General features: G+C 49.3%; 1 protein-coding gene across 2 annotated transcripts; it reads right to left on the bottom strand.

Moving 5' to 3' along the window:
• Positions 1-220: 220 nt before the first annotated feature.
• On the bottom strand, positions 221-26788 carry HPS4 (HPS4 biogenesis of lysosomal organelles complex 3 subunit 2). 2 transcript variants are annotated; one of them, XM_055321870.1, is made up of 14 exons: positions 26713-26788; positions 24664-25193; positions 22698-22788; positions 20396-20539; positions 16299-16406; positions 15758-15874; positions 14116-14210; positions 12897-12969; positions 11702-11738; positions 10671-10767; positions 9165-10086; positions 4451-4583; positions 3865-3973; positions 221-1484 (listed from the first exon to the last, which is right to left on the bottom strand). In XM_055321870.1, the coding sequence occupies exons 2-14, from the start codon at positions 24702-24704 to the stop codon at positions 1313-1315; spliced, it is 2139 nt and encodes a 712-aa protein (XP_055177845.1). In that variant the 5' UTR covers positions 24705-25193; positions 26713-26788; the 3' UTR covers positions 221-1312. The 2 variants fall into 2 exon arrangements, with proteins under 2 accessions (XP_055177845.1, XP_055177844.1); XM_055321869.1 differs by lacking the exon at positions 26713-26788 and adding an exon at positions 26123-26139.
• Positions 26789-26805: the final 17 nt, after the last annotated feature.

Genomic DNA, 26805 nt, shown 5'->3' with positions numbered 1-26805 from the left:
GGATCAGTGGCTGCAACCCATCATCCTTGCAGACAGGCCGTTCTGAAGTGCGCCTCTCCTCACCTGCCCGCACCAGCTCAGGCCACGGCAAAGAGAAATGCATCCATGCCAAGCACACGTGCATGCACGCGCACGCGCGCACACACACACACACTTATAAAATATCTTAACCCTTCCCCTAACCTTGTCACTGGAGAGGTCAGCATTACTCACGGCTCAATAGCATTTTCGACTGTTTTATTTTTAGCCTTTGACAACTCATTTCAAGAAAAAGACAGTCACCAACATTAGATACTTGTTCGCCGATATGAAATTATTAACATTGCAGTTTTCAAATGGGATCTCGGGTACTTCCAGTAAACAGTTAAGGCTCTGGTGAATATTTCATGCTGTGATCTGCATCACATTATCATAAACCATCTGCCTGTAACATGGGCAGGAACACAGATGACAGCCAGACCCCTTCACAAAGCCACCCCTGGGCAGCACACTTTTGCTTTTGTCCCAGACATTCTGGAAACTCCTCGTTGAGGACACTCACTCATGAGGGGCCAACGCCTGGCCCACCTTGCAGCAAAGGAGCACAGGCTGGTGTGCCATCACCTATTTCCCTGGTCTTAAGAGTTACCTCAAAACCCCAGGCTCCCTTCCACATTATCAAGATCTGCCCCCACTGTGGGGGTTCCAAAGAACAGGCTCCTGGGTTTAAATATAATTCCAGAAGAATGCAAATAAGGTGGTTTCGACATCACTGCCTGCCTCCCTGCATCCAGAGTCCAGACCTCCTGGGAAGACCACTCTGAGGAACACCCACCTGAGGTGTGGAAGTCCCGGACTGCTTGCTGACAACTTCCAACCCCCCTGCACAGCCCTGCCCCATACTGTCCACTGGACTCCGTACAACAGGGTTCTGGAGAAAACACTCACCAGAATGTTCATGGTACTAGTTAAGGCCTCGATGGAATAGCAATGAGAAATACCAGGTGCCTCGGACGCAGTGTGACAGGCACACGACCTGGCCCTGCCCCATCTTTGGTACAAGGAGCCACAAAGCCAAAGCCAATGTGGCCAATGTAACAAAACTCTTCATCTCGTGCTCTAGGTCTGCTGACCTGAAGAACTCCCCACTCAAAACTCAGTCTACAAAAGGAGGTAACAGACACATATCATCACAGTTCCTAAAAACAGGAATATACCAAGAAATGGAAAACAGAGGGACCCTTTTCTGTTTAAAAAGGCAGAGCTTCCTTTTTGCTGGTACTTGATCTGCTAGTGCTCACCCGGGGTCATGAGGTTCCCACTGCGGCCCAGGTCACAGCAAATTGACCCCGTGCTTCAGCAGCTTCTGCTTGGCTCTGCCCGGGAGGCTGAAGGCGCCGTCCTGAGGACTGGGGAAGCCGGAGCTGCGTGCGGCTGCTGCCAGTTGCTGGAAGTAGGTCTCCTGGGCAGGATTGGAACAGGCGTACACTGCTGTGGAGGCGTTCCTGGCGGGGGGAGGAGGTGGGGGGTGACTGTTCCGTCCCATGCTGCCTGTGCAGGCCTCTGACCACAGAGACCTTGACAGGTGCATGGCAGTAGCCCAGCGACACTAATGGACGTAGGGTGCGGCTGCCATGGCTTGGGGTTCAATGTCTGCACTTGAGTTCCAGGCCTTAGTGCCTATAACCATTTCTCTTTCTTTTCGACTCACTGGAGCTGCGACTGTCTAATGGGTGCACATTTTGCTGGTGGAACCCCAACTATGCAAACGCTCTCAAGCAGCCTGGCTGATTCACCAGCCTTATGCAGCAGAGGTGCGACCCTATCTGACAGACGAGGCCCTGGCGGCACAGGGCTGGGTGATGTTTCCAGGCTGATGAGTACGGACCGTCTGTGGAAGGCAGCTGGATGAGTGGAGGGAGTGAGGGCAGGGAGCAGGTTTCTAATGGGAAACCTGTCACAGAAGCAGAGGGAGGGATGAGGGTCCACTAGGGAAGAAGTGACTCTGGGGCCAGACAACCATCTGGTTCCTTGATCCTGCCTGCCTCAGTCTATTTCCCCAAATCTAGTAAAAGAAGGTGGAGTCAGGGGCCACTAGGGCCCCCTCACTGGGATCTCTGCTTCCAGGTGAGGAGGGAGAATGCCATCCTCCTCTAGCTTCTCCCTCCGGGAGCTCAAGGGGCCAGAAGAGCCCATCTGGCCTAGGTGTTTTGTGCCACTCGCCGGACCAGCAGGATGAGTCATAAGCAAGTCATCACAGCCACGGAGACGGAGCATCACGGCCTAGTGCTGATCCCTACCCTGTGGCTTCCTAGCTGCATGCCCCTGGCTAAATTACTCATCCTTTCTCAGTCTCAGGTATAAACTCCACATCTGTAAAATGGATAGGATAATAGTGAATCCCATCCCTGAGATTTTTTAAGAGTCCAAATGAGCAAAATACATATAAGTTGTTTAGCACATGGTGAGGGGTTAAGAAATGGTGGCCGTCATTTCTATAACTTTTAAAATAAGCCATGTATCCCAACTCTAAAACCCTCTCCGCCCCAAGGAAAGTGAAATACCACAGGGAGGGATGCCTAGGAGGCTTAGTCGGGTGAGGATCTGTCTTTAGCTCAGGTCATCATCTCAGGGTCCTGGAATTGAGCACACAAAAGCTCCTTGCTCAGCAGGGAGTCACCTTCTCCCTCTCCCTCTCCTCTCTGCAGCTCCCACTACTTGTGTTCTCTTTTTCAAATAAATAAAATCTTAAAAAAAAAAAAAAAGCAATACTGCAGGGCCATTAGTTGGTTGATGGATCACAGGCTGACATTTCACTTATTTCTATCCCTCTCAGGACAGATCCCCACACACCCAACACAACTGGTTCCCAAACCAGTAACTACGTATTCATCTAGGTCGCTGGCCTGGAGCAGCTCTGACTTAAAGCCAGAGAAGGCACATTTTTTATGGAAAGATATACTGGAATACTAGCTGGAGATGGTCCTGGGTGGCAGAGGTGACTGAAACCCCAGTGTGCAGGGCATTGGCCAAACCCACACCCCTCCCTCTCAACCACTCTGACCGCTGCCCCTGAGATGGAAATGTGCAGAAGAGAATGTGCACTTCAGGGCGAGAGTCGGGTTCAAATCCTCACTCTGCCACTTACTCAGAATGTGACGCTGGGACGAGTTGCTTATCCTGTTTGTGCCTCAATATCCTTGTTTGTACAACAAGGACAAAGAAATGCACTTGTCCAAATCATTCCAAGGACTAAGCAGCACAGCACACCCTCCCCTCCTGACCCTCTAACTTGCCTTATTTTCTCCTACTGGTTTCGAAAGAGAAGCATGTAGGGAGAAAAAATAGAATTCAGTTTGTTAAATACTACAAAGTACAATACTAATTTATAGATCTGTGCCTACTGATGTAGAGATGCTTAAGATATACAGTAAAGTGAAAAAAGGAACTTGTAAAACAATATATTAGTGTGATCCTGTTTTCTAGAAGAAAAATGATTAAAACGACTAAAATACTAGCAATCTCTATTTTCTAACCAAAAAAGAAAACCCCACAACAACAACAAAACCTGGAGTTAGAGACACCAGACTATTACTGTGGGAATCTTTTGGGTGTGTGATGGGTGAGGGGAGGCACATATTTTACCTCATGGTTTTGTGCCAATCTGTTTCTGTGATCACATGACCCAAGTGAGTGGGCAACAGCAGCACTCGGGCATCACCTCTGGCCAGAGTCAGAGGCCCTTTGTCCCATGGGAGGAGGTGGTGGTGGGCAGGCAGGGGAGTGGATAAAAGGAGGCCCTAAGGACAATCACTGGAGTATGAATACAGCTGTGGCCCGGGCCCCTGGGACAGGACTTCAGGAGTGACCCTGGGGAACACTCACCTGACGGTCATCTCATACAGAGCAGGCAGCCGGGCAAAGTCTGCGTGCATGAGGCTGACGGCCTGGAGGAAGCGGCGGTCCTGGGGGGTGGCCACCTGTGGCAGGTTTGCTTCCAGAAGAGTACACAGAAGTTGTGGGTGGTGGACTCCTCCCCCGCTCCCCACCCCCACCCCAGCACTATAAACTGGGAGCCCTGTGGCTCGGGGCCATGAATGCGGGCGCCCATGGTGCTGGGCCCGCCCCTCCAGCTGCCACGAGGCAACAGACAACACTGTCCCTGAGAATTAGCAACACCAGGTTTCTGCCCATGGATAGCAAAATTTCGAGGCAGACCTGATCACAGATATTTGAACATGTGTGTGCTTCTCTCAAAATGTTGGAGAAACAACCAAAAAAAGACAAATGAGTAAGGAAGTGTTTGCCAGACGAATTCTAAACTCAGTGGGAGCTGGCTCCCAGCGTGAAAGCAGCATCCTAACTGCAGTCCACAACTCTGGGCACAGCACCAACCCTGGGGGCGCTGGCCCTGAGTCCTCCCCGCAACGCATGTTTAGGAGGCGCCTAGGCCCCACGCTCCTCTCCTTACCGGTCAGCACATTCTGGATGCGGTCATAATGCGTGAAGTTGTACGTCCTGCTGGGAATGGCAGCTGCATCCTTGGGCAGTGTCTCCTTCAGGTGGACCTCCAGCCCATTCAGGGATGCCAGGCTACTGTGGTACTGCAAAGGGAGGGTCGGGGGGCAAAGTTAACCTCAGCAGACAGGACACTTAGGTAATAATGACCCTAAGGATATCCATGTGTTCACTTGATGAAGCAAAAAGGATTCTGATTGGTGTTTTTACCTGTTTTTAGAGAAGTACTAACTCCTGCTCTTATGCTTTTTTTTTTTTTTTTTTTTAAAGATTTACTTGTTTGAGAGAAAGCATGAACATGGGGTTGGGGGCTTGGGGGACAGAGGGATAGAGAATCTCAAGCAGGCTCTATACCCAGTGCAGAGCCCAACATGGGGCTCAATCTCACCACTCTGACATCATGACCTGCGCTGAAATTGGACGCTTAACCGACTGAGCCACCCAGACGCCCCTCTTGCCTTTAGGTTCCAATGCTTTCCTAAAATGTAGAAAAATCAGAAGATAGAGGCAAACAGAAAAGTTGAGAAGGAAGAAAGTGACAAAAAGTGGCCCTTAATCTCACCATGCAGGCACAGCCACTACTGGCACCCTGGTACATCCTCTGATCATGACTCTCCCACCCAGGCTGCACATTTTCACAGCACCAGCAGGGCCTCTCACCTGGGCCTGTGCTCAGAAGTCCCCCACTGTCTGGAATGAGTTCATCTCTCTGGTGCATCTAGAATGGTACTGGCTTTGCACCATTCTTGGAGGGACTGAGAAGCATGGGTCAGATGGATTTCTGTGCTCTGTGGTTCAGCAGAGGAATCCAGTTGAGCAAAGCTGTCTGGGAGGGGAGGCCCAAGCACCTGTATATTCAGACCACCCCCCAGGACGAGTCATGTGCAGGCACAGCTGAGGACACTGGACTATACCTTTTTTGTATGATGCTTTGTTTTAGAGAGTAAAAATGGGACCTGGGGGAAAACCTTTCTATTAAGAGTCAAGAAAATGAAAATTATCATCAAATAAGAGGAAGTTTTTAATAAGCACTCAGGACTTGTCTGTGGATTATTATCCAACAAACCTGTAAAAAAAATAAGTGCACATGAAAAGAACAGAGATGCAAACAGCGGGCTTCTGACATCTGTGTCCTGAAGCTGAAGTGTTATTTCTGGTAGCGAACTGAGCTGACCTTAGTTCTGTCTAGGTGTCTCAGAAGCAAGAGATCTGCACATATGCTTTCACTGCACATGTTCATCTTTACATCCCCAGTGCCAAGTGGGTGCCAGGCCCTTAGTAGGTGCTCATAAAACATCTACACAACGAACATATGAAGGAGCATATCCAATGCCAAGCACATTCCCCTATGGGTTACTTGGTTTAAATTGAGGTATACACAAAGAGTCAATGGACCTATGCCTGGAGAAGACAAGCACAGTATCTCCAGGTCAGACCACCAGTATGGCAGAACCAACACGAAACTTCACTGATGCTAATGAGCCTCCTACCTGAACAGATGCCCGGGTGCACATGCCCATACAATCCTTCACCAAGAAATCAAACCACAGCCTCAGTGAAAGTTTTCTGGGCCTTAGGAACTCGTTAACCGGCATCCCTCCCATCTTGAGCTGGTGCCCAAAGGAAGGGATGATGGGGACAGAGAGTGAGGCAGGCAAAAACCCAAGTTTCCCCTATAGGCACCAAACTCTGCTTCTGGAATCTTCTGCCTAACTTCTACTCAAGATAAAGTCACTTAAGCATAAATACACACAACCACAAGACATTATGCCAGATAATACGTAGACAAGTTTTTACTGGTAACTAATGCTTTCAACTATATGAGGGGTTACTGAACCAATGGCCTGTAGGCCAAATCCAGCCAGTTGCCTGTTTTCATATAGCCTGAGAGCTAAGAATGGTTTTCATAGTTTTATATGGTTGGAAAAAAAAATCAAAAGAATCATATGGTAACATATGGAAATTATACGAAGTTCCAATTTCTGCATCCATAAGTAAAGCATCACTGGAACACAGCCACTACGTTTATTTACGTATTATCTACGGTTGTTATTGTACTACCACAGCAGAGCTGAGTAATTGTACAAAGCTGAAAATAGGTGCTAGATGTTCCTTTCCCTTAAAAGTTTGCCAACCCCTGACATAACACTAGCACCCACATGATCCTCACAACAGCCCTAGGAGACATGATTTCTAACCATGGGCCTAATTCCCGGATCCTCCAGTTTCTAGTCAGTAGTAAAGCAAGTGGCTTGAATGTCAGTGTGGGCCATGAGGTGCAGAAGAAATGATGCAATAACACACCTTCACCCAAAGCACTAGTTTCATGGGTGAGGGGTGCACGTTCATGAAGTACTTTACACTAATTCCCTGGCACTAACCTCAGGCCTCATATACTGTACACTGACAGCTCAAAGTCCTACTGTACCAATCAATCATTGATCTGATCCCGGTCTTTGAAGGTCAGTTGAGATTATCTTGGGTTTTGAGCAGCAAATTATCACTGGCTCTATGCTGCCCCCTGGTGTGAGCATATATTTTCTCTGAACCCCTGGCAACCTCTCCTGGCTGCTCCCCACCCCTCCACCCCCTGACCCCCACAACCATCCCCCCAGCGCCCCACCCCAACCCTCAACAAGCATGAAGAGGTGGCAGTTCACCCACTGAAAGACAAGATGGCAAATGACATGGGGGTCCCATGGTGGTGTGTAATATGATCAAGGAGCACTTTCAAAGGGGTGTGCTCATGGTTATATCTGAACTGTGGTTTACTATTCTGCAGGGGACTTGCTTTTCTTGACATCAGCAGAGGGTCTGGAGGGAAATCTGATCAAGTATTTTGTATGCAGGTCCAGAACAAAAAGGCGATAAAAGATCTCTCCCTAGGGACACCTGGGTGGCTCAGTGGTTGAGCATCTGCCTTTGGCTCAGGGCGTGATCATGGAGTCCTGGGATTGAGTCCCACATTGGGCTCCCTGCATGGAGCCTGCTTCTCCCTCACCTATGCCTCTGCCTCTCTTTCTCTCTGTCTCTCATGATTAAATAAATAAAATCCCTAAAAAAAAAAAAAGATCTCTCCCCATTATAAAACAGACAGACTTCGGGCCTGACAGACAAAGCCCACTCTCAAATCAGCAAACTGATCAAAGTCAGTTACTTCTCACTCTTTTTAGAGGTTTCGTGGCACTGCTTTTTCTCCTGGGGCCCACCTCACACCAAACCCTCCTTTGCATGACAGCCCACGGAGGCCAGAGGCCGCTGTCCCGATAGGGTTGAGCCAGGGTGTGAGAAACCAAGTCTGATCACTCCCAGGTCAGCTCAGTGGGGGAGCAGACAAACGGGGGCGGGGGTAGGAACGGGGAGATGAAATGGCAGAAATAGCAGATAGCAAGGCTTTAGCAGCCACTGAATGCAGAATACATTTTATTTCCTTCCTCAGGAGCAGCCTATGCTATTTTTTCATTTTCTTTTTTGGGGGCAGGGTGGGGGGTAGCTAAAGATCTATCCACTTCATTGCTTCCAAATCCTGGGTCTTCAAAATAACCTGTCTGCTGCTTGGCACAAAGCAGAGGAGGCCACGAATACCAAGGCATCGTCAGGGAGAGACAACACACATAGCACCGTACCCACCGGCCCCGTGTTGTGTTGCTAGCGGAAGGGGGTGGGTAAGTCCCTTGCAGCAGCGGTGAAGGAGGGTGCAGGAAGTAACTGAACCACCATGGGGTGCCGCGCGGTCTGTGGAAAGGGGAGATAAGCCAGGCAAGCCAGCAGAGGAGCAGCCTCTGGCCTCAAGGCTCCACGCTGGGGAAGCTGCCTGCCCTCCTCTTCAGTGCCCCAAGGTGACTGGCTCACTTCCCAAGGGTCAGGAGCCCTGCATGCTAATAAGATGGCCTTAGAATAATACAGATTTAAGAACAGAAACAAAGCAAGCCCCAGGACACCATTTGCCCAGCAGCTATTTCAACCTGCTGTTCTTCCTACTACCACTTCCCTGCCAACCAGGCGAGGCTGTTACTATAGCAACTGGAGCTCCAGCGTGGGCCTAAGCTCTGAGAAGGTCAGCTCACTGCTCTATGTGCTTGAAGAGGAACTTTCTGGAGCCCGTTAGCATTTCAAATGTCCTAGGCCCACTAGGAAGGAGCTTCAGATCACCAAGGTTCACGGGAGGAAAACTGTGGCCTTCCAGAGTACTCCCCACCTGGGTTGTGATAGAGGCAGAGTACTGACTCCAACCGACACAGCCTACAGCTGCCCAGGCTAGGAAGTGAGGCCATTGGTGGTGGTAGTGGTGGAAGCGGCAGCACAACCCTTGCTGTGTTGCCTGTCTTCACCTGTGTGATGCTGCTCTGCACCTTAAGGCAGGGCCTGTGACAACCTGACATTGCTGAAGGGAAAACCGAAGTATCCCAGACTTGCACTTTGGGAAGATGGAAGAAGCAGGGGAAGAACCACAGAACTGGACTCGGAAGTCTCTGCCCCCAGCACCGTGCTCTGCACTGGATTCACCAACCCCCACCAAACCCAGGGCGTAGATGCTATTCCGTCATCCCTACTGTGTAAAGCAGGTGGGGATGACCCATGAGGTCAGGCAGCCCTGCACACTGCTGCAAGGGGAACCCCCTCCCTGCCTGTCCCCGCTCCCAGGAGGCAGGTGTGCATACACTCACCACCTCCTCAACGGCTGCTTCGTCGCCCAGCAGCAGCTCCTCGGCCAGCAGGGACAGCACCAGACCATTAACACTGTGCGTGTAGAGATTCATTGGCACAAGGCCCACACGGGATGCTGGTGTTGACCCAGGGTCGCTTCTGTCTGCAGAAGTACCATCGTCCTGAGACCCTGCCAGGTCTGAGCTGCCGGGTGTTGAGGAGCTGTCATGAACCCCAACACACTGCTCTGCGCCCTGTTTCCCCACGGAAAGCATGGTGCCTCTCTGCCTCCAGTCTAAGCAAGGCCATGACCGAGGCCTGTTTGTCCTTCTGGGGAGGTGGTCTTTCCTGGGAGAGGCATCTTGGCTGCTATCTCCTGGAAGGTCGTCATGCTGTTCCACAGCTCCACTCTGGATGAGCATCTCAGGAGTAGACAGAGAGAGGAGGCTGCTGGTGGCTATGCCCACAAGCAGTGGGTCAGGTGGCTCAGGTTCCCGGTCACCAGAGTCCCTGACAGATTCCTCAAAGCCAGGACTACCACCATCTGGGGTGCCCATACTCAAGAGGGCAAAATCACCTGAGGATGTTTCTGTTTCCTGAGCTTCTGGAATGTGGATTGCAGACAGGTCTGGTTCCTCTTCCTCCCAGGGCAGACGAGGTTCCTTTGCTAGGGAGCTGCCAAGACCAGGACCCTCGTCCCTGGAAGGATGGTGCAGTTTTGCAGGCATAATGTTCTCCAGATCACGGCCAGGCAAGTGCCCATTCTCCCCCTTGCCATCTGGCCATGCTACGTCAGGACACACAAACTCAGGAGTGGTTGCCAACATCCAAGCCATGGGCTCCACGTGTCCAGTGGCATTTTCTGTTGGGGCAGCTGTGCTCCAAGTGTGTGGAGGCTGCTGGGCTGAGCACTCCTGGAGTCTGGTGGGTGGTGCAGCAGGGCTGACAAACAAGGCAGATGTGAGGAGGGGGTGCCGGGCCAAGTGCAGGGCAAGTGCCCGTCCCTGGAGGACACTGAAGAACTGCTTCCCTAAAAAGCAGGGCCACTGGTGACAAATGGATGCCCGAGGCCACAGAGCCTAAGAGTCCTTAGTGGTCTAACCACAGGAGTAAAAGTAAGGCAACGTCTGGCCCTCAAGTGCTACCAGGTCCCCTGCTGAAGATGGCAGGGCCTGCATGAGAGCCACCCCCCCCCCCCGCAAGTCTGCTAGGAGTTAAGCCCTCTACTAGATGCTAAGTTATCACTGGGTCCCTTTTACAGATGAAAACCCTAAGGTTCAGGCAGGGAATGGACTTGCCCAAGGTCACACAGCTGATAAGCAACAGACGGGGGACTTGAAACCTATACCCATCTCACCATGCCAGCCACCTGTTATCTACATGCTCAAGTCCCAGATGCCCCTTCCACCACAAAGTGTGCAGACAATGGAATATGGGAGGCTGGGATGTCCAGGGCCTTGTCTGGATAGATCACATGAGGGAGTCTCTTCAGCATCGTGTAAGAAAACACTCCTGTGGCTCCTTACCTAGCTGCCTGCTCCCTTGGGAATTCACAGAGGCTGATGGCCTCTTCTTCAGTCAGGAACACAGGCATGATCCGGACATTTGGGGGTAGTGCCGCTCCTAGAATCACAAAGCAACATGGACAGGGCTCTGCCCTGGGCCAGGGAAGACAGAGGGACACTGTTCTCAGGGTTATGCATCTGAATCACACGCTGGCTCAGACAGCTGCGCTCTGACACGCTCCTCAGTCCAGAACAAAAGACACAAAACCGCAGCTACAGTTTCTGTGCCCAGCAAGGAAGGAGCCCTCATGAGCAACTTTACTCCTCCCTGCAGAGAAAGGTGACTTTTGGGGGAAGAAAATCTAGCAGCACTTGAAAAAAAAAAAAAAAGATAAAAGCTGGAAAAAGAAAGAAAAGAAACCACTTTCAACTGACAACAGGGTTCTGCCCTAACTTAGGCTTCAAAATAAAACAAAACCCAGGAAGCCTGGGTGGCTCAGCGGTTTGATGCCTGCCTTCAGCTCAGGGCATGATCCTGAACACCCGAGATCAAGTCCCACATCGGGCTCCCTACGTGGAGCCTGCTTCCCCCTCTGCCTATGTCTCTGCCTCTCTCTCTTTCTGTGTCTCTCATGAATAAATAAATAAAATCTTAAAACACACACACACACACACACACACACACACACACACACACACACAAAATAACCCTCTTAGAGATGCCTCCACATCTTGCAGAAGGTCTTTCTGGCCGCTGTCATTTATCTCAGCCCCTCCTAACCAGAATCCCCTGGACCTAGTTTGAGCAGTCTGGTAACAATGAGTTAGGAAGCATCTGAAAACAAGGCTTTAAAAGGTACGTCTAAAACCATGAGCCTATGATCAGGATTCTGGTGGGTAACTTCATTCTGAAAGCTCTAGTCTATTCTCCTAATCTACAAGCAGATGAAAGACCTCGTGGGACTGCTTGGCCTTCCTCTGACTTGTGTAGGGGACAGGCAGCATAAAAAAGACTGCATTCTCAAGATACAGTGATGCACCTTGCCACTTACCATTTTCCTGCAGGGCACCCCCTCCTGCAGATCTTCTCTGCGAATAAATACACACAGAAATTGGTGTCGGGTTTCTCCTCCTGACCAAATCATCAGGACTGTGCTGTGCCATCTGTTCATAAAACTTAGCCAGGCCCAGAATTCTGGCCCTGACCACATGCCAGCAACAAAGCAGATGGAACAGAAACTCCCCCAAGCTGCTTGCTCACCACCGTGGCCAGGGTCAGGCGAGAACCTGCGCCCTACACAGGCAGTAGCTCTCCCCAAACACACATTAGGCTTCACGCTCTGATTTGTTTCCCTCGTCTGGGAATGAAAATGAGGACTCCTGTTACCTTTTATGCCTTTGGAGAACTCATCTGTCACAATATACCAGCACCTGCCACAGCCCTGGCACACACATTACAGCACAACAAATATGTGAACGTCCAGTGACCCTCATGATAAAGCATCTGACCTAAACCAAAGGCTACACTAGATCTCTCTGGTTTATTCTGACTCACAATCGAAGTGACAAACCTAATTTTCTCTAAAATTAGGAATTTTCTCGAAAGAGCTTTCCAGACATCTCTACCAAAGGTTCTAAAATAATGCACCAAAACAAAACAAAACAAAATACAAAAACTCTTCTAGCCAGCATGGCTTTCACTCCTATGAAATGATGTGGTCAGGGATGCCTGGGTGGCTCCGTGGGTTAAGTGTCTGCCTTTGGTTCAGGTCACCATCACCTAAGGGTTCTGGGGTAAGCCCTGCATCAGGCTCCCTGCTCAGGGGGGAGTCTGCTTCTCCCTCTCCCTCTAATCCCTCTCTCTACTTGTGCATGTGCGTGCACTCTCTCTCTATCTCAAATAAATAAATAAAATCTAAAAAAAAGAAAAAAGAAACGATGTGGCATTCTTCTTTTAGTGGCTTTGTAAAAAACTCATGTTTTAAGTTATAGAATTTTACTCAAGACAAAAACTTCCCCCTCCCCACAAAAATCCATAAAATTTCCTCACCCACAAGCTAATAGTGTTAATCTTACACATATTTTCCTTTAAGTTTATGCATTTTTTTAAATAATAGTTTGAGATCACATTAGATAGCTTTGTGGTTTTTTGTTGTTGTTGTTGTTTGTTTTGTTTTTGCTTAAAAATTCTTTATTTTTTCTGCTCTGGACAAAGCACCCCAGTCAGGTGGGTGGGCTTTACAATACCTGGTCCCAAGGTACAGCTGGATGAATCAGGACCTTGGCCGTGAGGGAGGGTGGGAGCTGGGTGCTAACAATCCTAGGTCACAGGAACAAGAACACCGTGAGACAAAATACATCACAGGACTCTGAAATGGAAAGATTGCTAACACCCTAACTGGCAAGGATCCTGGGGACATAGATGGTGGGAGTTTCAACTGGCAAAACCCTTTATGGAGGGCACTCTGGCCATTCCTACCGAACTTCAAAATGTCCCAACATTCTGACCGGCCTTATACCAAGATGCACGCTAGAGAGTACTGATTATAGAAAAAAAAGGTAAAATCATTATAGCAATGGGTAAACCACTCAAATGTCCATCGAACAGAGAGTAGTTAAGTCAATTGTGGCACGATTGTGAGTAAAAAAGAAAGGCACCAGGGTCCGTTCTGTGCCGATAGCCCCTGGGAAGTAGGGCCTGTGCTAGGTCCTTCTACGTTTGCCCTCTCATTTGGTTCTTTTCCAGTAGAGAAAACTCAGCAAGGACCTGCCCAAGGTCACAGGGCCAGGAAGGTGAGACCAGGACTGGAAACCCAATCCATCAGGCCCACAGAGCTTCTCTGCTCACATATTCATCCAGTATTCAAAAAGCTCTGGACACAAGCAGCAGCCCTCCATGAGGAGAGCCTCAGACCACAAATGATCCCTCGGGCTCCCTCCAATGCCATCCAACTACATAAAGAGGTATGCTGAGATCTCAGAGACCAGCCAAAGGATAGATGCAGTCAGGAGGCAGGCAGGAGCTGGAGCAGAAGCAGGTAAGGCTGCTTTGCAGCTATGCAGGGCTGGCCGTAGCAAGAGCCCTGGGGTCCCAGGCAGCAGGGGGGCCACAGCAAGCTTCCATACCCCTCTACCTCCAGTGCTGGCTGCTGACAACCTGGGGCATTCTGCATTAGCATTTTGTAGACTGCTAGCTATAAGGCATGCCCCATGCTGAGACTTACGTGGATCTCTCTAAAACTGCCTTATATTCCAAACTCTTTTCTGGACACAATTTCCAATTTCCCAGCTTCACTGTAAGACATGGATGTACCCTAAGTCAAATGTAAACTATCTGATATTTGCCAAAACAGCTCTCTTGGAACTGGCCAGAGATAGAGCTCTCCACTCACGAACCAGAGGTGGCTGGGATGGTCAGTTCTGTGGCAGGGGGATTGGGTGCAGGAGAGAGTCTGGTATTACTCACAGTCCCTTATAGAGGATGCAGCCAGCTAGAATGTGAGGCGAGCGCTGGCAGGTCTGCAGAATGAGGGCTGCCTTCAGCAACAATAGTGGCTCCACCTGGGCAGGGCGAGAAGCACACCCACAGATGAGCGGGCAAAGGTGGGAAGAGGAGGGGGCTTTATAGAACAGATGAATAAGTCATAGGCCAAAACCAGGGAAAAGGAGAAGGTGCCACATGGTAACATCTATCTCACGTCTGGGGTCTATGTTCTACCTCTATACTCAGAACTGCGGATGATGCAAAATGCAATTCTTGGAACAGGGCGGCTTCTGCAGAAGTGGAAAGGTACAGCCAATATGGCATGTGGCCACTCACAGGGGGCAAGGCAGGTCTCCCCTCAGGAGACCCTGACTCGATGCTGAGACCAGGAGGCAGCAGAGAGGAGAAAGGTAAAGCCACATACCCCAATCCTCTCCCTTCCCTCTGGAGCACAAGCCCCACTGCCAAAGAGCTGGCATCGTGTCCTGCCAGGCCCCATAATTCTGCCCTGTAACATAAAATGAAAACATCCTGGTCTCTTGCTCAGGGAAATAATCCTCAGCCCACGGTCCCTGTAAGGAGTCAGTTGCCTGGAAGTCCCTAAAAATACCAGAAAAGGATCTGCACCTGGTCAAGAGTCACCAGCAGTAACTAAAAGCCTCTTCCTTTTTCCTGCTGGCAGCTAGAACCTGCAAGCGCCACGCCAACAGAGCAAGCTTTGGAGATGATGCTGTTCTTTCACATCCTCGAGACAATACCCAGTCCCAGCCAACCAGCCATTCTGTAAGGGGCCAAATTTAAAAATTTCTTCCAACAGGAGCCAGAAAAACCTGTCCCCATTTCTAGCCGGAGTCATGCTCTGTGAAGGCAGAGTCACAACGCCACATCCATTTTGAAGGGACCCTCTTAACTACTGCGGTGAGACGTGACCCAGACATCTCTTCAGGTGCTTGGGGTGCAGGTGGTCAGCTCTTTAGGGGGCAAGGCCTCACATCTCCCTTTGGCCCTTCACAACGCAACTGTGATGTTCACCAAGGTCAAGGCCACGGAGTAACAGGCAGTTCAGGTGGTCAGGCCAGCCCTATAAGCAGCCTGTACATTCCTGAACGCCAGTGGCCAATGGAATGGCTCTGGGACAAAACGCTCCCAAGTTCTCCCTCCCAGAGAGAGAAACTTTGTTTTTAAAATGTTACCACTGGGCATTTTTGGTGTTGAGAATACAAGTCAATAGTGTAACATCCATATCAAGAGAGACGGGGACCTTCAGATGCCAGAATTCCACACTTCTGGGGCACTAGCAAAATAACACCACCCTTTACTATTTACTCTGTGCCATCTTAAGCACTGTCTTCTTGGGTTGTCAAAATGGTTCTGGGAGCAGCGGGCACTGGGACAGCAGTCTGTGGGTAAGGGAAGGGTTCTCTGAGGAGACTTGGTCTGTCCATGCTCATACAGCTGGCCAATGGCAGTATGGAAACAGAGGGCAGGTCTTCATAACTATCCTGACTGGGGAATGACACTCTAGTTCCTTCTCCAGATATACAGGCCATTTAAGGAGAAAAAGAGAAACGTCCAGGAGCTCTATCCCTTTACATGAAATGGGTAAGGGGGATGAAGGGATTACTTTAGTTCGGTCCAGGTTCCAGAGGGAACTGAATATCTTGTGCAGATCACTAGTGTTCCTCAGAATCTGGTCAATGAAGGCGTCCCACTCGGCATGCAGGTCTTCCTGAGAACGGTTCTAAAACGGGAACCATCTGAGGTTAGCGAGACATACCCTTTGGGAAGGCTCCCTACTACTACAAAAATCATTCCTCACGCAGGAAACTGGCCAGAAGGCAGGGCCTGCTGTAAACCTCCTATGCACAAGACCCCACCTCCTGCCCCAAGGACTCACTACCACAGACCCAGCACCCGTGGGTGGCACCCTGCTCTTTCCAACCATCTGTCCAGGGTGGAGGACATGGGGACAGACATGCACGGTGGACACGACCTCCCCCACTGAGGCACAAAGGCATCTGAGAGGAGTTCCCAGGCCCCTTGACCTTGTTAGTGGACATGATGTATTTACACGAAGTCTAACAGCCCCAAAGTAATGCTATGTTCTGGCGATGTTGGGTTTGCTGAAGGGGGTCGCAGAAGACCGCTTACCACAATCTTCATACCTTATAAGCCAGAGCAACGGGCCCATTGTAAAAATTAAAGACTCCAACAAGCTGATCCAGAAACTGCTCGCAGCTATGGTCAGGGAGCCCCACATCACACCCTAGTACCTGGGAAGATGGAAACCAGAAGACAGGCATTTTTCTTTGCTTTGAGTCCAAGCCTGGAGGTCTGGCACCCAGGGCTCTCTAGAGCTAGAATCCATAGCCCATCCAAACTGATAGGTCAGCCCCTGGCCTTCACCATCCACTCCAGCTGGTCCCCAACAGAACAAGTACTTTTTTCTATCTATTTATGCTGTCCCACCTGGCATGGCCTCCTTTCCCCTGTCCATTTGTTCAGGGCTCATCCATCCTCTCGGAGCCTGCTGCAGATTCCAGCACCTTCCTGGTGCCCATTCTGATCACCTTAATCAGTACTGACCTCTTTTCTGACCCCTTACATCTTCAGGACTGTTATCTGGGCACTGGATATTTTATGTGGGGTTCATTACAAACGCTGGACAGGACTCCGACTCCAACTTCATCTCCCCAGCTGGATCAAGTGTTTCGGGAAGGGAACTGACCGAATAATCACCCTGTTCTAAAGCTCCAGAGTGCTGTTGTGGGGCTTAGCTCCACAGAAGAGAAACCTGTGCTTGGCCAAAAAGTAATCTGGCTATATGTTTAAAGAGCCTGAAAAAATTTTGTATTCTTTGATTCAGTGATTCAACCTCTAGGAAACTTTCTTAAGGAAATCACCAGAAACTTAAAGAAATAAACCAACCCTGATGGAAAACAAATAAATTCCCTCTGAATGTAAGCTCCACCAAGGCCAGGATCCTTGTTTTGTTCACTGATGTCATCCAAGGGTTAACCATACAGTGAGTGCTTACTTCTTCCCTGATTGATCTATAGATTGAATGCAACTCTAATCATAAACCTGCCAGCTTTTCTTCAGAAACTGACACGCTGATTCCATGAGAGAAACACAAAGGACCTAAATTAGCCAAAGCTGTCTTGGGAAAGCATAAAGATTTTTGTCCTCCAGCTTAGACTATCTGATTTCAAGACAGTGCAGTACTTATATGAGATCTTCCAATAGATCAATGCAAAAGAATAGAGACCGGAAACAAACCCCCACTACAGCAGTCACCTGATCATCAAGAGAAGAGCCAAAGGAATCCAAGCAGGAGATTTTTTTCAACCATGGCACTGGAGCCACTGGATATCCATAGGGGAAAAGGTGACCTTTGACCTCTACGTCACATCATGCACAAATGTTAATCCAAGGTGGGTTACAGACCTAAGTTTATTTTTATTATTTTTTTAAGATTTATTTATTCATTCATGAGACACACAGAGAAAGAGGCAGAGCTATGGGCAGAGGGAGAAGCAGGCTCCTCGCAGGGATCCCGACATGGGACTCGATCCTGGATCCCGGGATCACGCCCTGAGCCGAAGGCAGATGCTCAACTACTGAGCCACCCAGGCATCCCCAGACTTAAGTTTATTTTTTTTTAAGATTTATTTATTTATTTATTCATGATAGACAGAGAGACACACAGAGAGAGGCAGAGACACAGGCAGAGGGAGAAGCAGACTCCATGCCGGGAACCTAAGGCAGGACTCGATCCCTGGTCTCCAGGATCGCACCCTGGGCCAAAGGCAGGTGTTAAACTGCTGAGCCACTCAGGGATCTCCCCCAGACTTAAGTTTAAAAGTGGAAACTATAAAGCTGACCAAAAAAATTGGAGAATGTCTTCTCCAACAGGGTAGGGAATGGTTTCAGACAGGATACAGAAGGCAATAACCACAAAGGATAAAATTGCTAAGTTAGACTTCATTAAAATTAAAACATTCTGGGGGTGCCTGTGACTCCTGATCTCCAGGTTGTGAGTTTGAGCCCCACGTTGGGTGTAGAGATTACTTAAATAAATAAACTTAAAATAATTAAAATGTTCTTCTCTTCAAAAGACATCATTAAGAAAACTGACAGGCACGCCACAAACTGGGAGAAAATGCCTTTAAAGTATGTATCTAACAAACAGCTGATATATATAAAGAACTCAGACTCCGTAAAGAAAGAAAACCCAATTTAAAAAATAGGCAAAAAAGCTTTGGACAGACACTTCTCAAAGGGAGATATATCTGTGCCCATAGTATCATTAGTCACTAAGGAAATGTAAATGCAAACCACAATAAGATATCACTACATACCCAGCAGAATGGCTCAAATTGAACAGACTGACAGCATGCATTGACAAGGACACGGAATAACCAATTCTCACACACATATGGTTAGTATGAGTGTAAAATGGTACAACTGCTTTGGGAAAAAGTCTGGCAGTTTCTTAGAAATTCAACATACATCTACCCTGTGACCTAGATATTTACCCACGAGAAATGAAAAGTCATAACCACAAGAAGACTCAGATAGGAATGTTCCTAGAGGCCTTATTCTTAATTGCCCTTCACTGGACATGGCTCATAATTCTAGAAAAAGGAAAGTTAAGTAGACCTATCCAGACAATGGACATTCAGACAAAGCTGTTGAACAGTAAAAAGGAATGAACTGCTGATCCATGCCCAACAGGCTCATAGTACACAAAAGCAGCCCACAGAGAGGAATATGATACATACTATTTCACTCCTGTGACTTCTAGAACAGGCGAAACTTAACTGTGGAGGGGAAAAATGAGAAAACAACAGTTGCTTGGGGCTTGGGGTAAGAATTAACTGGACGTCAGGGAGCTGCCCGGAGTGATGCTAACATTCTGCGTCTTGATGGGATTTGTGTCAGAAGAGTCATTTGTCCAAACTCGTTCAGGGTGCACTCAAGATTTTTGTGTGTTTCAGTGTATGTAACTCTTACTCCCTCCCCTGCCTCTGCAAAAATCACAAAGCACTACAGAACTCTACTTAATGTTATGCACAATGAGGTACTGGGGTGGGCAGGAGGAGTATATTAGTGTGTGCAATTTTGGCAAGTGTTCAAATAAAACCTGGATTGCCAAAAGATGAGGGGATAGATGGACAGATGTGCTAAGACTACTGTGGTAAATAATGTATATGATAAAATGGTACCTGTAGAATCTGGAAGTGTTGTGAAGAAGATGAGTGTTCACTGTAAAATTCCTTCAACGGTTTGCCATGTGAGAAAAGTGTCATAATATGATGCTGGCAGACATACATGCAAAGCTGAATATACCACCTCACACTCAAACATCCTTTCACCTCGGAAATCAGTTTTAAGTGAGTGTAGGCATAGGACAATAAGACCCTAGTGTGGGGCAGCTACAGTGGCTTAGTGGTTTAGTGCTGCCTTCAGCCCAGGGTGTGATCCTGGAGACCCGGGATCGAGTCCCATGTTGGGCTCCCTGTGTGGAGCCTGCTTCTCCCTCTGCCTGTGTCTCTACCTCTCTACCTCTCTCTCTCTCTCTCTCTGTGTGTGTGTCTCTCATGAATAAATAAAATCTTAAAAAAAAAAACCCTAGTGTATATGGTACCATCAGCTGTAAAGAAATGGTTTTTATCATTTTTTAATGGTTCTTTGAAATCCAACATCTATATGTCAATGTTTCCGAATTTCTGGGCCAACTGCCCTGTAAATGCGGGGAGTACAGAAGAGAAAAGATGGAGAATGAAAACCTGATCTACAACACAGAGCAAGGAGAGTTTCTGCAGGCTGGCTGAAGTTCCTCAAAGGCAATGAGAAACCAGCCACATGCAATGCAGGACAGGTTAGAAATGTTCTTGAGGGCACCTGGATGGCTCAGTTGATTAAGCACCTGCCTTTGGCTCAAGTCATGATCCCAGCCAGGGTCCTGGGATCGAGCCCTGCATCGGGCTCCCTGCTCGTGCTCTCTCTCTCTCACACACACTGTCTCTCAAATAAATAAATACAATCTTAAAAAAAAGAAAGGAAGAAAGAAAGAAAGGTTTTGGAGAACATTCAGTTACAGTGGCACCTACAGACAGGCAGTGTGATGATAATGCACGTAGCCCCTATGGGTGTGGAGGGGATCCTAGACTCCAAAGCTCCTTGGCGACACAGCACTCGTCAGCAAGACAGATGGCTCATGGTGGAGGCAACCCTAGGTTCTCCCTAGTAAACTTACCCAAAGGTACTCTCCATCAACCTTGATGGCGAACTTCAGTTTCCGCAGACGAATGAGGGCAGGGGCAGAGGCAGAGAGGTCAGAGATACAGCGCACAACGCCAGCAATCTGTCCACAGAGCAAATCCTGCTGGTCCAAAAGGGTCTGTGGGGAAGCAGTAAAGACCAGAGGGGAAGCTGAAACTGTTGAACTCGAATGGCATTCCTTAGAGCAGGGCTGAAGCTGCAGTAGACTATGGCTGTCAGGCCAGATCTGGGCTGTTACCTGCTTTCAGATGGCCTGGGAGCTAAGCATGATTTTCCTATTAAGGGTGGTAATACCAATGACAAAGAGAATGTGTGATGTAGACCTTCCATGGCTTACAAGGCATCAGTATTCACTCCTAGGCCCTTGTCAGGCCTAGTGTGTGGTCCCCTACCTGGGAGGACAGAACTGCCACAAAACATTCACAGCTGAGTGCACATGATGCCTGGGGAGAACTATGTTTTTGTTCCTAAGACTAGAGGCCTGATGTGGGCTGCACCAGGAGCCCTTGGTCCCTGTTCAGATTCCCTGAAGAGTGGCCAGAGCAGCTCAGATAAATCCCAACTACCCAACTGGGAGTGTGATCATATGAGTGAATACACAGACCTCCTAATTGGTCTCAGCATTGACTCAACTGTGGGGCAGCCAGACATCATGTCATGCAACAGAAAATCTACACACCCATCAGGAAGAAGTCTTGCTTAAAAGAACCAAACTTAAACCTAATCAGAGCTCCAGATCTTACTACTCTTATAAAGGAGTACAGGGGAAGGAAGACTTGAAATGACACTGCCACAAGGAAGTGATCCAGCCAATCCAGAGTGTGGGACCTTCTGACATTCTACTGTGCAAATACCCTGGCTTCTTTAGTAATTCAGTGGCATAGCCAGGGTGAAGGGGCAAGGGGGAGGTTAGGCGGTAATGAGTTGGTGGGTGAGGAGTGTTACACAACAAAAGAGACTTAAAACACAAAAGAATCAAATGGAATATGTGGACCTTGTTTGGATCTTGACTAGGAAGGTGGGTGGTGGGGAAGGAAGGGGGGGCATGGAAGGAAGGAGCAAGGTCTGATTAAGTAGCCTCTAAGACAGAAAGGCAAAATTTGAATACAGATAGTATCACATGACACTAAGGAATTATTGTCCCTAGTTAACTGGTTCATGAGGGTTCATGATACTCTCCTCTCTGCTTTTGTATAGTTTAAATAAAAGTGTTTTAGGGGCACCTGGGTGGCTAAGTCAGTTGAGCATCTGACTCTTGGTTTTGGCTCAGGTCATCATCTCAGGATTGCGGACAGAGCCTCAAGTAGGATTCTAGACTCAGTGGAGAGTCTGTTTGAGATTCTCTCTTTGCCCCTCCCCGAAATTATCCATGCACATACTTTCTCTCTCTAAAATAAATCTTTTTTTTTTAAAGATTTTATTTATTCATGAGAGACAGAGAGAGAGAGAGAAACAGAGACATAGGCAGAAGGAGAAGCAGACTCCACACAGGGAGCCTGACGTGGGACTTGATCCCGGGTCTCCAGGATCATGTCCTGGGCTGAAGGCAGGCACCAAACCACTGAGCCACCCAAGGATCCCCAATAAATCTTTTTTTTTAATTTATTTTTTATTGGTGTTCAATTTGCCAACATATAGAATAACACCCAGTGCTCATCCCATCAAGTGCCGCCCTCAGTGCCTGTCACCCAGTCACCTCCACCCCCCGCCCACCTCCCTTTCTACCACCCCTAGTTTGTTTCCCAGAGTTGGGAGTCTCTCATGTTCTGTCACCCTCTCTGATATTTCCCACTCATTTTTTCTCCTTTCCCCTTTATTCCCCTTCATTACCTTTTATATTCCCCAAATGAATGAGACCATATAATGTCTGTCCTTCTCCGATTGACTTACTTCACTCAGCATAATACCCTCCAGCTCCATTCACGTCGAAGCAAATGGTGGGTATTTGTCATTTCTAATGGCTGAATAATATTCCCCCAGTAAATCTTTTTTTAAAGAAAAGTGTTTTAAATGAGCCGATCAAAACTTGGGAGCAAGGGGAAGCACACAGAAAATCAGGATGTTCACAGAGAGCTAGAGAGGATGGAGTATAGAGCTGTCTGGCAATTTCAAGACCAGAACAACAAAAATAATACAACTAAGAATAAGAGAGCAGAAATGTCAAATGCCTGGGTTATGCAAAGATAACTGTCCCAATGTCAATGCTATACTTTTGAAAAGCCACCACTCTGAGGCAGTAGGATCCCCACCAAACAGTAACACGCTGTGGCGCTTACCTGAGGAGGATAGAAATAACAAATGCCAGCTCTCGTTGGATCCCCTTCTTCCTTTACCTTTGAACTATCATAAAGGAAAAAATAATTCCACCTGGCAAGAGAACAGAATAGAGCCATGTTTCCTTTCATCCAGTGATCAAGGCATTTTAAAACACAGCTTCCTCGGGACGCCTGGGTGGCTCAGCAGTTGAGTGTCTGCCTTCGGCTCAGGGCATGATCCTGGAGTCCTGGGATCGAGTCCCACATCGGGCTGCCTGCATGGAGCCTGCTTCTGTCTCTGCCTCTCTCTCTGTGTGTCTCTCATGAGTAAATAAATATCTTTAAAAAAACAAACAAACAAAAACCACAGCTTCCTCTTTTCCAGAGTGAGAAGGTCTCATTACTTAGTATTTGAGAAGTCTTCTGGTGGCCTCAGGGGAGAAAGAACCCAGTAGCTACAAATCGATAATAAAAACCATTTCATGAGTGCTGTCCAGTCAAACTAAAAATATGCCTCTATCCAGCTGTCAGACTGGCCAGAAAGACCAACGAGTAGCCAGAGGAGAGACAGAGCACCCAGTGGCATCTCTTGTTTGAGACACGGACCCTTAACCATACAACCATATACACTGTCTTTTCAGGCTTGGATAATAAAATTAGTTAGGGATGTCTTAGCTGCACACCTCACAACTGCGGGACACGATGATCTCTGGAAATATTCCTTGGACATTCCCTCTGGAAATATTCCTTGGACATTCTCAATTCCCTTGGACCATAAATTCATGCATTTGTTCAATGAACAGTAAATGAGGCCCGAGAGTGTGCTCTCCCTCTACCAGCCTTGGGGCCAAGGCGATAGCAGGGAGACAATAAACATACAGGTTTTTTTTTTCTTTTTTTTTTAATTTTTATTTATTTATGATAGTCACACACAGAGAGAGAGAGAAGCAGAGACATAGGCAGAGGGAGAAGCAGGCTCCATGCACCGGGAGCCCGACGTGGGATTCGATCCCGGGTCTCCAGGATCGCGCCCTGGGCCAAAGGCAGGCGCTAAACCGCTGCGCCACCCAGGGGTCCCTAAACATACAGTTTTAATGCAGGATAGAGTCTATAATGGGAAAATGGGGCTCAAGAGAGTTCACAGCAGAGCCCTGAACCCCTCTCTGCCTGGCAAAACCCTAACAGTATGTAAGTACAACTCTGATATTATCCCTCATTAAATTTCTGATTTCCTCCTCCCAGATAAATCTCTCTTCTCAATTTCCATAATCCTCTATTCTTTGCAAAGGACTCTCACAGTTGACTCTGCCATGTAACCACAATTAACCTGTTTAAAACTACAAAGCAGGGGGATCCCTGGGTGGCCCAGCGGTTTGGCGCCTGCCTTTGGCCCAGGGCGCGATCGTGGAGACCCGGGATCGAATCCCACGTCAGGCTCTCGGTGCATGGAGCCTGCTTCTCCTTCTGCCTATGTCTCTGCCTCTCTCTCTCTCTCTCTCTCTCTCTCTCTGTGTGTGTGTGTGTGACTATCATAAATAAATAAAAATAAAAATAATGTTTAAAAAAAAAAAAGAAGGGAATGGAGTTTCAGGTAGACATTGTGTAATACCCTTCAAGAGGTGGACTGGCCAAACCTCTTCTAGTAGTGGAGCTCCACACTGCATGCAATTTCTCATCTCTTACCAACAAAGGCTACAAAGGCTACTGTCCTCAAAGCCGGCTGTATGACCCGGCCATGGCCATTTTTTCTGCGGTCTACCAGCAATGCTCAAGTCACTCAAACACTGCACGGTGACAATCTGGCAGCTCAGGAGAGAAATGGCTCACATGCTTGATTTGCCTGCTCCGGGAACAAAAGTGCCTTTTTCCCCCGCCCCGCCCCTCCCCCTAATGAAATCAAGACAGCCTGGCTGGGGATTTGCAGTTAATCCAAAACATGGGTCCAGAAGCCTGGCAGGAAGTAAGCCACACAGGCCTTGCAACTCACCAGGAGGCTGACGTCGGCTCTGTTGAGGTAGTGGTGGCCATTTACTTGCCTGTCGCCCTCATTCTATTTATTTGGAGTTTTGTGTCTGGTAGCAGTCCTTACGCCCCAGCAGCCACCGTTCCTCTGTGTCCCCGATCCAGGAAATCCAGACGTGAAAGGTTGAAATGTTTTCCACGAAACTGCCACCCGCCTGGTGATCATTCAGCATGAAAGTGCTACTTGCTTCCCCACAGGCTCGTCAGTGCCATGAATGCTTCCACGCCTCTTAGAAGTCTGGCAGAGAGTATATAATAAAGCAAGAGGATTCTCCCATAAAAGTCAAATCCACTAAGCTGGTTTCATGAGGATCAGCATTCTGGCTCCCTGCAGAACGACCTCTCCAAAAACCCCCCAGCCAGGAAAGCCCAACAGGGGAGAAGCATGCCGGAGGCGGTGTTCTGAAGAGATTTCTAGTTTGTCTGGTTCAAAGCTGCTCTGAAGATTCTTTTAAACGTTGTGAAGCTTCCCGTTCAAACACCAGTGCCTTGGTCCTAAAATAAACACAAGGAATAGATTATTTCAGAAACCCATGAGAGAGCATGTGACCCATCAGGGTCAGGCAAGTGGTATCCTTCAAAGAGAACCAAAAAAAAAAAAAAAAGGGCTGCAGCAGGACTTGAGAGTAAGTTCCTCAGTTTCTCTCAACAGCTATGCCTCACAGAACATAAAATTAAATAGCCGGTGTGAAAAAACTCTGGGTGCCAACCACAACTATACAAATAAGGCCGTTGCTGCAGTAATTATGGAACTCAAAATAAGGAACTGTCACCTTGACAGCTCCAAAGTGGGCTGAACATGCATTCCAGAGCTGGGCCAAGTTTTCAAAACAAAACAAGCTTATCGAGTGGCTTTCAAACTGCAAAAGATCAGAAGACTGAGTATCATGGAATTTCACAGTCAGAAGGGGCCCTGGTTTGTTACTTATCTCTTGCACTGTTCAAAAATGACTGGTTTCAGGGCAGCGCGGGTGGCTCAGCGGTTCAGCACCTGCCTTCATCCCAGGGCGTGCTCCTGGAGACGCGGGATCGAGTCCCGCCTGGGGCTCCCTGCATGGAGCCTGCTTCTCCCTCTGCCTGTGTCTCTGCCTCTCTCTCTGTGTGTGTGTCTCATGAATACATAAGTAAAAAATCTTTAAAGAAAAGAATTACTGGCTTCTGGCTTGCTCCCTGCAGAGACGCAGGCAGCTCACAAGACACAACCTGCCTCCCCAGGAACGGCGGCCCGCTGGCCTGGGTGACACTGCAGGAGGACTAAACGGGGCTGAGCTCTTCCACAAGAGCAGCCCTTGGTCCCTTGGGAACTGCCGTGGCTCTGTGCAAGCCTGAGGTCCCAGACACAGGGTTTCGAATGCCCGAGCCCCACCTGTCACCCTCCGAGGGCTACAACAGCTCTTTGAGGCTCTTTCCCTGGAGAGAAGTACCTAGGGCGGGCTCCCCCGACTCTCTGGGGCTTGTAAAATGTCTACGTTGCCAAGGCTTGAGGCCCCAGCGGAGGGTCTCCCTGCGGACGGGCCGGAGGCCGGCGGAATCGAGGGCAGCAGCCTGCGACCCCCCCGCCCTCCTTCCCAGAAGACTGGGCCCTACGCTGCCAGGCTCCCCGCTCTTGCCTCGGAACGGTCCGGAGGAGCCTGGTGATGCCCGGGGCAGGCAGGCGCCGGAACGCGGCCAGAGAAGGCTCCGGCGGCCCGGGAAGGCGCAGCAACAGCCGGCCGTGGCCGCAGGGCCTGCGGCAGGAAGGTGGTGGGTGCAGGGAGCGGCCTCGGCGAGCAGCCGGCCAGGGAAAGGGGCGCTAACGCCGGCCCCGGGAGCTGGCCCAGGGCACCGGCTCCCGGGGCCCCGGGTCTGCGAGCAGAGGTGCGGGCGGCGGGGCCGGCGGGGCCGGCGGGGCCCAGCGGCGCGGCCGGCCGGGTCCCGCCCCTCGGCGTCCGCGCCCCGCCCCCGCCGGGCCCGCCGGGCAGCCCCGGGCTCGGGCCCCGCAGGGTGGGCGCCAGCGGCCCCGCCCGGTACCTACGCGCGCGGCGGAGTCGCCCCGGGATCCCGCGCCGCCCGCGCCTGCCGCCCCCTGAAATCCCCGGGCGCGGGCGCGCGGCGATGACGTCGGGCG

Source organism: Nyctereutes procyonoides, unplaced genomic scaffold (genome assembly GCF_905146905.1).
Source record: "Nyctereutes procyonoides isolate TBG_1078 unplaced genomic scaffold, NYPRO_anot_genome, whole genome shotgun sequence".
NCBI classification, from domain to species: domain Eukaryota; kingdom Metazoa; phylum Chordata; class Mammalia; order Carnivora; family Canidae; genus Nyctereutes; species Nyctereutes procyonoides.
Note: the sequence above shows the minus strand (reverse complement) of the source record. Positions and strands in the feature narration are given on the sequence as shown.

Excerpts from the sequence above, each read along its gene's own strand:
- HPS4 (XM_055321870.1), bottom strand. The coding sequence starts at position 24,704 with ATGGCCACCACTACCTCAACAGAGCCGACGTCAGCCTCCTG. Across the intron at positions 22,789-24,663 it reads GAGCCGACGTCAGCCTCCTG|GTGGAATTATTTTTTCCTTT; the intron begins GTGAGTTGCAAG and ends TTCTCTTGCCAG. Across the intron at positions 15,875-16,298 it reads CCGTTGCTCTGGCTTATAAG|AACCGTTCTCAGGAAGACCT; the intron begins GTATGAAGATTG and ends TTCCCGTTTTAG.